The 12,150-nt window shown below is 33.6% G+C and overlaps 1 protein-coding gene across 2 annotated transcripts; it reads left to right on the forward strand.

Moving 5' to 3' along the window:
- Positions 1-775: 775 nt before the first annotated feature.
- LOC130954185 (serine protease SPPA, chloroplastic) lies at positions 776-7,859 on the forward strand. 2 transcript variants are annotated; one of them, XM_057880917.1, is made up of 13 exons: positions 781-1,362; positions 1,727-1,910; positions 2,381-2,518; positions 3,249-3,419; positions 3,500-3,603; positions 3,917-3,984; positions 4,918-5,084; positions 5,408-5,477; positions 5,763-5,917; positions 6,726-6,831; positions 6,957-7,044; positions 7,141-7,284; positions 7,400-7,859. In XM_057880917.1, the coding sequence occupies exons 1-13, from the start codon at positions 973-975 to the stop codon at positions 7,628-7,630; spliced, it is 2,016 nt and encodes a 671-aa protein (XP_057736900.1). In that variant the 5' UTR covers positions 781-972; the 3' UTR covers positions 7,631-7,859. The 2 variants fall into 2 exon arrangements, 1 of the variants encoding a protein (XP_057736900.1); XR_009076212.1 differs by lacking the exon at positions 6,957-7,044 and having other exon boundaries at positions 776-1,362; positions 7,109-7,284; positions 7,400-7,458.
- The last annotated feature ends 4,291 nt before the right edge of the window (positions 7,860-12,150 follow it).

The raw sequence follows: 12,150 nt of genomic DNA on the forward strand, positions 1-12,150 counted from the left end.
ATGACCAAATTTTTTTATACTTAACAATGTTAATTTAATTATTAATTTATTTATGTGTAGGTTAATTTAATGATAACATAAATTATGTTAGATTAATGGTTAATATAAACAAAAATATCTAAATAATTGTTATATAAATTTTTACTTGCTAATAAATTATTTTTAAAATAAAAATACGGTGAATAACTGAATTTGTAAAAAATTATTGTTTTATACTTTTATTGCTTAAAATGGTTATTTGAATTTAGAATTTAAATAACTTTCAAATTCATAAGATATTATGTTTATTATTTTCGTTTTTCATAAAATAATTCAATTAAGACCCAAATTTAAAAAAAAAATAAACTTGGCCTGGTCTAGAAATTTATCTCTATTAAAAAAAAACTAGCGCATCATTATTATTCATAATTAATAATTAATCAACTTTATATCATTAAATATTTTAATTCATCTCCTATAGTAGAGTCTATATCCTGTATTAAGATTAACATTTATCTTTCACTATAAATTTAATTACACACTCTTTTTAAACATTTATTCTACTAAAAAAAATAACAATAAATTTTTACATATATAAAAAGAATTTCTTTTCTAGATGATAGAATTCACCTATAAATTTTAGTCAAAACAGTAAACACTGATCTAAATTTTGTTGGATGGGTTATTGTTATTTAGTTAAAATAGAATGACTTTTGTTCATGTTAAATCAGATAAATTAAAACACATCTCCTATCCTATATGTTTAGCAATCAAATTATTGTTATGGGCATGGCAACAGTTTGTTGAAAGCTTGTGTGTTGGGAACTTGGGATGAGATAGGGAATGAAGTAAAGAATTTCAGGCTGATAGTAAACGAAGACGTGGACTAAAGCGAACCTAGTCACTCATTCTTCTTCTTCTTCACCATTCTGGCATTCTCACCAATTTCGCCATTCTCACCTTCCTTTTCCGCTGTGCATTCCACGCGCGCAAATGTCGAAGCTTCTTGCTCCACCACTGCCCACTCTTCACAACTTCACTTCCATTCGCACCTTATCCTCTTACACTTCTCCTTCTCGCCTTCCTCTTCTCTCCATTATTCCCAAACTACCCTCCTTCAGCACTCGCAACTCTCGTAGTAGGACTCGCCTTCCCCTCCCTCGCGCTTTCGATTCCGATTCCGATTCCGATTCCAATTCTGAAGCTGCCGTTGACAACAATCAAACTGTTACGATTCCTGATGAGGAGTATCCCACTGGCGAATTCAAATTTGAACCAGTTACTGGATTCCGGAGCTTGCTCGTCAAGCTTAACATGCTCTTTGCCTTACCCTGGGAGCGCGTTCGCAAGGGTAGCGTCCTCACCATGAAGCTTCGTGGCCAGGTTCATTTTTATATACTGTTTCATACATTTTATGCTATGAGATTGAATTGGCCAACTTGTTTTTCATGGAGCGCCATATATGATGAAAGTCTCTTTATGTTAGATTGTATCATAGAGGGAAAAAAAATTGAATTTCATTGCTAAGGAAGGTTGTGTGAGAAGTGATACACCTTAGGTCTGAGAATTTCATTGCAAATGCCAAAGCTTCTTGCAAATTTGCGATTTGTGAGAAGTGATACAGCTCAGGTCAATGCTAGATTTTTGTAGGGATTAATACATTCCTGTGGCTGAAGACTGATATGAACTTGCTCTGTGTATTATGTTATGTTTGCTTCTGAATTGAAACATTGTTTTGTGCACTTAGATATCCGATCAGGTGAAGACTAGGTTTTCTCCTGGACTCTCTCTGCCTCAGATTTGTGAGAATTTCGTGAAAGCTGCTTATGATCCTCGTATTTCTGGGATCTATCTGCATATTGAAGGTTTGAATTGTGGGTGGGGCAAAGTCGAGGAAATTCGAAGACACATATTGAATTTCAAACAATCGGGTACTATTTCGAACTTCTGCATTAGGCATTCGATAGTGGATTGTTGAATGTGAAAAACCAAGAGTTAACAATTTGTTCATATCTAATGCTAATTATAGAAACTTTAATATTGAGGTCAAATGAGCTGGTTTAGTATTTACTTTCACAAAGAACTTCAATTCACCTACATGCAGAGTTACATTACATGAACTTGGACACTTTGCATTGTCCCTGTTAGGTCCCGCCTAGGCTATCCTGAACCACAACCTTTTTTTAAATATATCGATATGGTTTTGTAAGCAGTAGGTTTCTTTTCTTGAAGTATATTATCTTTTAAGTATAGGAGCATCGATGTCATCTTCTTATGCAGTAGTGTAAATGAGCCGAGGTCTTAGTAAATATGGTGACCTCTTCTTCTTCATTGATATGTCGAGTGTTGTTAGTGATTTTTAGTACTTATAATATGCTTTGATAGTTGATTATGCTTGTAGGAAAGTTCGTTGTGGCTTTCGTCCCTACATGCCAAGAAAAAGAATATTACCTTGCATGTGCGTGTGAAGAGATATATGCGCCCCCAAGTGCTTACTTTTCATTGTTTGGATTGACTGTTCAAGCCTCATTCCTTAGAGGTAAACTGATTTTGTTTTCCTCTCCTTTTTTTTAAATTTTATTGATAAATAGTATTTTACAATAGTTTGTTTTCTGACAGGATTTCTTTAATTTTTTAAATAAACATTAAATCACCAATATGGTCCTCTAAAGATATATATGCTGCATGTCGGGGTGCTTGTCCATTTTTTTTGGCATCAATTTGGGCCTTAAAACAATGATATTGATGACATTAATTATTGTGCTCACTGATAAATGGAAATGGAAACTAATATTATGTTCACTACATCTTTTGACTTTTGGAGTGCCAAATTAGATGGATATTTATTCTCTTTGCTTCACGTTTTATTTGGCCTACCAAAAGTGGTTTTCTATCATTGGTTCCTTTAAAAATAATCTTTTGCAGTAGTAGTGCCAAATATATCCTTGTAAGTTGTAACGGGCTTACTTGGAAAATTCTCTTTATAATGTTCTTATTTACATCATTTTGGTACTGCCCCATGTCAAAGTATGGTACTGCCAGTCTGCCCCCTTTCTTTTACCATAATAAACAGAAGTAGAAAATACATGCTTAGTAAATTCTTCGAACATTAGACTAATGCTTACTGCATCTGATCATTCTTTGTTTATTCTCTAAATATTTTCTGTATTCTTATGTTCTTGATGAACCCTTTTATAATTTAGGTCCTCTGATGGCTATGGGTAACCCGAATGTTTTTTTTTTTGACATCATTTATTGATTCTTTTCAGGGGTTTTAGATAATATAGGAATTGAACCACAAGTTGAAAGGATTGGGAAATATAAAAGTGCAGGAGATCAACTAGCACGAAGAACCATTTCCGAAGAAAATTGTGAAATGCTGACTGCATTGCTTGATAACATCTATTCAAATTGGCTAGATAAAGTCTCTTCTGCCAAAGGTGCATATGCACTGGAAGTTTTACTTGAATCTGTAATAACAAAATAAACTAACTTTTGAGCTTCTGCATACTTCATATAGGAAAGAAAAGAGAAGACATCGAGAACTTCATAAATGAAGGTGTCTATCAAGTAGATAAGCTTAAAGAAGAGGGCCTCATATCGAACATAATCTATGATGATGAGGTACATAATTATTTTCTAGTAATGCAAAAGACTACTTTTATGTGTAGTTTGTCTGTTTTATTAATATAATCATACTCAGAGTGTAAGTTGGAACAATGGTGGATGTGTCTGAATGGAGAATTCCAAATATTGAGGTTTTATCCTTCTCCTTAAGAGTTTGTTGGTTTCATTGCTTATGGACTTTAATCTCTTATTAGTTCGTGTATTCATAGAAATGGTTAATGAATACTGGTTAATAAATTTGGTTGAAGGATGTCAGTAGAGCTCTATCTTATGGGTCTAAACGGATAAGAAATATTAAAATGTTTTGCAGGTTATTGCCATGTTGAAGGAGAGAACTGGAGTGAAAACAGAGAAAAATCTGCCTATGGTGGATTATAGGTAGAAATTTCTTCCTGTGGACTTGTAGAGATGTACTTTGGTTTATGCTGCTTAAAAGTTAGCTTTAGAAATGTCTAACTAGGAAAAATCCCACCAAATCCTTAGTCTTATAAAATTCAGCTTCTGCCTGTTAAAAGTTTTGTTCCCAGTCTTGATTTTACTCCTGTAATTATAAATTACAGTTATTGTTCAATAGCTCATATGTTGTCCCCAACAAAATTAATTCATTTTAGATTTCTTGCTTTAAAAGGAATTATATACATCAGTGGCTGTATTTTTTCCCCATCTGATTGGGATCATTCTGGATTTTGATTTAATTTCTCTCATTGTTTATGCTCCAAGGGGATGCTATTAGAATTTGATGTCACAATACCATTGATGATAAGTTGGTCCCCATTTCTTCGTTCAAGTAATTGCATCTTTGCACTGTACTAATTATCTTGATTGCATCCTCTGTTAAAACTGTGTGAGTGGTTCTATCAATTTTAAACTGCAATATAAAGGCAATGCTCGGTTCAAAGCCTACTTCAGTTTTGTAATTATTTTTAATATTAAATTTACATGTTACTGTAACAACATATAGGATATCTATCATAACTCAGTTTCCATTTTTGTTGCATCCTTCCAAGACATGTATAATTGAAAGAATGGTAAACTTTTGAATTTGGTGTAGGTAGGCATATATTATATGCTAATTATATTGATTAATTTGTATATTAAATTTTGAAAACACTAATCTACAAATATTGTGTATAGCAAATTAGAGAAAAAACCATTTATCTAATTTGCAGTTTTCGTGCAACTCACTATTGATTTCCTTTTCTACTCTAACTTATTTCTTACAAACTCTCTTAATGACCAGAAAATGAATAAAATTAATAATTACCAGGTAATTCATGTTAACACCATTTCTTTTTCATTGATCAAAATCAGGAAATACTCTCGAGTTAAGAAATGGACTGTTGGAATACCAAGTGGTAAAGATTTGATAGCCATCATTCGAGCCTCCGGGAGCATTAGCCGTGTTGAGAGTCAAGTAAGTGTGTCTAGCTCAGGTATCGTTGCGGAGAAGTTCATTGAGAAGATTCGCAGTGTCAGAGGTAAACTTGATGATATAAGTTTTATGTTAGTTTCATAGTAGGAGACTGAGTGAACTTAGCGTATAATCAGACAAATCAGTATTCGGTGGAATGTTATCAGGCTATTTACATTGGATATGGTAGCTTTCTGTGATGCATAATAGACATCAAAGTTTAAGCAGAGTTATATTATTAACTACTTCCAGACATCACATAATAATAAATGGGAAGCTAAATGAATACATTTATTTTAAGTTGCTTCTGAATATAACCTTAATAATTTTTTTTATCATTTACCTTTTATGTTTGTTCCCGTTCAAATTGGGTATTTGTTTCCTCAACAGAGTCAAAAAAATTTAAGGCTGCTATCATCCGAATTGATAGTCCTGGAGGAGATGCTCTTGCTTCTGATTTGTAAGTTCTGGTAAATTTCCATCTATGTTAATTTTATGTTTGAAAATGCAACTTTAATAAATGAAACATAACAATTTTTTATTTCTTTTTGTGATGAAATTATTGGTTGGTCGTCTATACTTTATGACTATTTATCCTTAGTTGACACATTTCTATGTTGATACTTTTGGACTTGAGAGGAGTAAATTTTGTCGTTGTGGATTGTTGTATAATGTTAAGCTTGTTTTGGTTATTATACACTGGTGACATGATTGACATTCTCCTATCTAATGCCTTAACCTGCAGGATGTGGAGAGAAATCCGGCTTTTGGCTGCTTCAAAACCAGTCATTGCTTCAATGGCTGATGTGGCAGCAAGTGGAGGGTACTACATGGCAATGGGAACACAAGCCATTGTTGCAGAAAGTCTTACCTTAACTGGTTCAATTGGAGTGGTCACAGGTGAACCATGATGTATTATAATTTCAGTTGCTGAAAGTAGAAAAGCTTGTAGTTTATGTTAATTTAACTAAACCTAAAGGCTTGGGTTTACTAATAATCTACATACTACACATGATGGAATATATAAGTAGCTTCCTCTTTTGTATTCATGTTAATATCCAATGGGATTCCTTAGGAGAAAGGAGACTCTTTCATGCCATATTGCCATCACTAAACAAAAATCAATCTCTCCATTCATTTTCCCATTGCTCAAGACAGATGCATAATTCATATCAGTTGATGTTGCTCAGCAATTGTTGTGGCCCTATAACTGCTTTTCCTTCTACGGAAATTTCTCCGTCTCTTGTTATCTATTGAGATATGCAATAATGTATAAACTGCTATTATCTGTTTACTTACACACAAAGGGAAATCCAGTGCCCTATAATTTTGTCACACCTATATAGGATGAAGCTGTTTTAGACACATTAGAATGTCGACACTAAGATATAGAAAATATGTATGCTTCTAAATATATAAAATAGCTTGTCTGACTGACTCTTTTAAAAACATGAAATAAATTCACTTCAATACATAGTTTCCATTTTCAATTCTCAACAAGTAATGTAGCATCATGAGCAAGTTCAAATGAAGAATGTATAGAACTTTGAGGTATCATTATGGGGTAATGCAATAATAGGAAATTGTTGCTGTAATTAATTATTTGATGGAGGTTTGAAGGATGAGAAAAGATATTATACTATCATGAATTGTCAGTGCTACACGAATTTCTTCTGTTTGTTTCTGATACAACATATCTTCTTTGTAGGAAAATTTAACCTGGGAAAGTTGTATGAGAAGATTGGCTTTAACAAGGAGGTCATATCCAGAGGAAGATATGCTGAAGTCCTTGCAGCCGAACAACGTCCATTCAGGTAAAATATTATTTCTTCATTTTTCAGGTATGAAGATCCTAGTAGATGAGGAATTTAGATAGAATATTGGTCACTGTAATATGCCATTTGATTTTTTAATTTTTATTATTATTATTTTGCTATAGACCAGATGAAGCAGAGTTATTTGCCAAATCTGCACAGCATGCTTATAAACAATTTCGAGACAAGGCAGCTTTATCCAGATCAATGACTGTATGTTCTGAATTCAATGTGTTAATTTTAATGCTTTTCTGTTCTTTTTCCTTGAAATTTTTAGGTAAAGACTTAAAGCAACTATTCTATTACTAGGTAGATAAGATGGAGGAGGTTGCGCAGGGTAGGGTTTGGACTGGCAATGATGCAGCTTCACGCGGTTTGGTCGATGCTATTGGTGGGCTATCACGAGCTATTGCCATCGCAAAATCGAAGGCAAACATACCTCAAGACAGAGAGGTTGGTTTGTGTGTGATCACTTTTATTTTCGCCATATAAGAATGTTGTATTTAGTGTTCAAAATTGAGTGAGTACAAATCCAAATTGCGCTTATTGTGCTTGAACAATATGCTAGGTTACTCTTGTGGAGATCTCTAGACCTAGCCCTTCTCTTCCCCAGATTTTATTAGGCGTAGGAAGTTCTCTAATTGGAGCAGAACAAACATTGAAAGAATTGTTACAAGGCTTGACATTCTCTGAAGGAGTTCAAGCTCGGATGGATGGAATCATGTTTCAGACATTGGAGGGATCTCCTTATACTAACCCCATTTTGTCAATAATAAAAGATTACCTCAGTTCCCTGTAATTCAAAGTTCTCCGCAATCATTTGTATCATTTCATTCCTCTTGTTCTCCCTATATATATATATATATTTTCTTTATTCGAAGAGGGATGATGATAGATGACTGGGGTCTTTTTCTAATTCTCTTCATAAACTTCTGTTATTTGTAATTGTCCCTTTACTGTCACGTCCACTATTGTTTGTACATAACATGTATAAAGCATAAACTTGGAAAATTAGAAAGCATTGTTTCTCTGTTGCTATACAGAAATTTTATACCAATACCGCAATTCATTTTCCTTTCATGATTTATATATTGCTGATGCCAGATGGAATAACTGCTGCAATTCCGTTTTCTTTTATTTACATTTTGCTTTTAACATCAGCATCAATTTTATTTGTTTGCAACGTGTATCAAGGGAATAAATTCTTTCAATTTTTTTTTTTTTCAAATTGATGTTGTAGAATCAAGAAAAAATTATGCCGAAGAAAATGCATTACAAAATAAAAATGTTATTTGTACATTAAAATTAGCTACTAAAATTAATAATTAATATATTTAATTATTTGTATATAAATATGTGTGATTTAATTTATTTTTAATGTGTATTTATATTTTAACATGTATTTTATACTAATAATTAATTTTAGTGATTAATTTTATTGTATAGGTAGTAGGGCTAAAAAAATCATACCTGATAACATCCCGAGAGAATTGAGTGGAAGTATGTCAAACTGATGCTTATAAATTTGTGAAAAAGAAAAACATTTTTATCCTGATATGTACAACAAAAGATGACAAAAGTAAAAATAAGAACATGAATAAGCAGATATAATTAAAGAGGTAAATATCAAATCGTTATTCGAAAGATTTTGGTGTTGATAAAATGGTACTTAATTTTTGTTATTGACAAAATAGTCCCTAAAAGATTTTAAAATTTGACAAGTGTGTCTCCGAGCTCGTCGGAGTAAATCTTTGGCAAGCACAATGCTAACGTAGCTATTGTATTTTGGTGACCTGATAAACCATTCCCAACTCTCATTTTTTCCTCCCCAACGCATACTCTCCCTCCCTCCCCATCGCAGCCTCCCTTCCCTCTCTCTCCCCAACGCACACTCCCCCCTCCCTCTCCATCACAGCCCTTTCCCTACCCAATACACACTCTCTCCCCATCGCAGTCCCCTTTTCTCTCCCTCCCCATTGGAGTCCCTCTCCCCAACGCACACTCCTCTTTTCCTCTACCTCCCTAATTGCATTAGCAAAAGCAGCATTAATAGCAGAAACAACACCATCAGAATTTCAAACAGAACCAATAGAAGAACCTGCACATTCAGAACCTAACCTTACTTGTTCTTCCTTCTCTCTTTTTCCCCCTTCCATCTTTCTCTTCTCGGGAGACCATAACAATAATAATAACAATATCCATTCACACACACAGACATTTACACAAATACGTAAAATGCATATATAAATATAAAGAGAGAAAGAGAGAAAGGTTGAGGAGCTGAGGGGCTGAGGGGATGCGACTATTCCAGGCCTTGTTGTGGCTCTGATGGTGATAGCGGTGGTCCTTGATGGTGCTCTTACAGTTGAGGTTGCTGTTGCTGTTGAGGTTGTTACTACGATAGGAGAGAGAAGAAAATGTGTGTTGGGGTTATTGTTTTTGTTGTTGCTTGCTGTTGCTGTTGCTATTGATGTTGAGGTGATTGTTGTTGCGAGTGGTGGTGTTGAGAGAGGGAGGAGGAGTGTGCATTGGGGAGGGGGCTGTGATGGGGAGGGAGAAGGAAGGTGGAATGTGCGTTGGGGAAGGGGCTGTGTTGGGGAGGGAGAGGAAAGGGGAGCTGCGATGGGAGGAAGAGGGAGGGGGTTGCGTTGGGTAAGGGGAGGGCTGCCATGGGGAGGGAAATGGAGGGGGAGTCTGCATTGGGAGGGAGGGATTAGGATTTGGGAGCTGGTTTGCCAGGTCACCAGAATACTGTAGCCATGTCAGCATTGTACTTGTTGGAGATTTGCTCTGGCGAATTTGGGGACACGCTTGTCAAATTTTAAAATCTTTTAGGGACTATTTTGTTAATAACAAAAGTCAGGTACCATTTTGTCAGCGATAAAATTTTTTGGATATCGATTCGGTATTTACCTCATAATTAAAAGTGATGATATGAAAAAAATAATTATATTGATATGAGAGATAAAAAAAGAAGTTTAAGTAGTTGTTAGGACTTAAAAAAAAGGGTTAGAAGACTTGTTAAAGGTTTTTTTTTTGTTAACAGAAAATGATACTATTCAATAAAATTTATATCTTTATTGTAATTAAAAGTTTTTAAAATTATCTTTCATAAAAACTTCTCATTTTTATATTTTTAACTTACAAAATTCTGATAGGAAACAAATGGATCAATAAATACCAACATGTTGTGATAAAGATTATGATGTAGATATCCATTTATTATGGGTGGCTCACATTCTCAAAACTAAATTGTATTAAAAAAATTTGAAAAAGTAAATATTTTAATTCTATAAATAGTGAAGCATAGTTTTATATACTTACACACAATCAATAATAGTATTTCTCTATGTCTCTTATATCTATACTACAATAATATATAAAAATTCTCTCTCTTTTCTCTATCTCTCGGTTGGTTTAAGTTGCAATATATAATATTAGTAAATATATGAATCACTTCTATTATAGTAAGATAATAGTATTGATGAATATTAATACTAGAGTCTTCTATTTACACTTTTTTATTTTATATTTGTTTTCTCTTTTTTATTTATTTATTTTACAATATGTTATCAGCACGACACTCTGATCAAAATTTAGGAAGACTCAGGTAATAAATATTTATTATGTCAAAGCTCTCTCATCTTGAATTTAATGCTCTTGATATATCTGGAAATAACTATTTATCATGGATATTAATTAGATGCCAAAATTTATCTTGTTTCAATAGATCTTGGAGATACCATTAAGGCTGAAAATAATCCATCCCAGAAGGATAAAGCCAAAGCCATGATCTTCCTTCGTCGTCATCTTGACAAATGATTGAAAAATGAATATCTCACACTAAAAGACCCTGCAGATCTGTGGAAAAACCTTGAAAAAAGGTATAATCATAAAAAACCAGTGATACTTTCTCAAATCCGATATGAGTGGACACACTTGCGTCTACAAGATTTTAAATCCATAAATGAATATAAAGATAATTCACCTCTATAAACTAAAATAAGATCAAAATTACCAGAATTCTCCAGACCCAAAAACGTTACCTCATTGTCTCCATTTACATTTCTATATAAATCAAATTCAATGAATTCAAATTAGGAATTTCAGTAGTAAATCGAATCTATGAGACTCAAATTACATGAAATGCACGTATACTACTAAATCGAATTAAAGAAACTCGATTTGTCCTCCTGCATAGTAAATCAAATTGATTGAATTCGATTTACAATGGGCTGGTATATATTTGAATTTTGCCCATAGTAAATCGACTCAAATGGTTTTGATTTAGGGCCAATGGTAAATCGAATGCAATAGCTTCGATTTTCTAGGTAACATTCCCTTTACTAAATCGAATCAAATAGATTCGATTTACCTATGCACGCCTATATATATAATTCGAATTCAGTTCATTTGAGTTAGAAACCAACATTCAACTCCACCGAACCCCACCATCTCCCTCCCAAATCTTGTAGAAAAATTCGCAGAAAATTCAAATCTGTACACATGGAGGACGATCCGAATCGTGTGTATCGATTAGATAGAGTCATGCATATTGTTGGTGCCGTCCATGAATAGATTAGTGAACAAATATTTTTGTTTTGAACATAATTTAGTGATGCTAGTAATGTTAATATGCTTCTTGTAGTAGTTGTTTAAAGTCGTTAGTTAAGAATTAGAAAATTAATTTTTACAATATAATCGTTGGGTAGAAGTAGTAATTAATCTGTTAGTTGGTTAGAATTGTAGGCTATGTTAGATTTTTTAAGTTATTGGTTTTATATTTAGCGAGATTTAGTTTAGGATTAGGGTTCAATATAACAAAACTGTTGCAGGCATGCTGTTGATTAAGTATTGTGATATTTTTGATACGTTGAAGATATTTTTGAAATTAGTTCATGAATTATTTAGTGTTTTATATTGGGTCCTACGAATAATTTATTGGGCGTTATTGTGAACGATTTTTTAAAAATTAGGTGGTGCAATGTTTGGAGTTTTTAGAATTTTATGAATTGAACACTATTTTGTTTTGGTTGTGATAAATAATTTTCTGTTATTGTCCAGCCCAATCGATGTATAACCAACATGAGAAGACAACACGGTATACCGTTGATGACAGGATCATTCACTTGCAGATGGCCAGTTTATACCATCTTGCAAGACTGAACAAGACTTGGTTTAGATTGGACGAGCCATTGGTGAGCACATTTGTGGAGAGATGGCGTTCGGAGACGCATACTTTTCACATGCCATTCGAGGAGTGCACGATCACGCTGCAGGATGTAGTGTACCAGCTTGGGCTCCCGATTGACGATCAGT

The sequence above is a fragment of the Arachis stenosperma genome, chromosome 10, assembly GCF_014773155.1.
Source record: "Arachis stenosperma cultivar V10309 chromosome 10, arast.V10309.gnm1.PFL2, whole genome shotgun sequence".
Classification (NCBI taxonomy): Eukaryota; Viridiplantae; Streptophyta; class Magnoliopsida; order Fabales; family Fabaceae; genus Arachis; species Arachis stenosperma.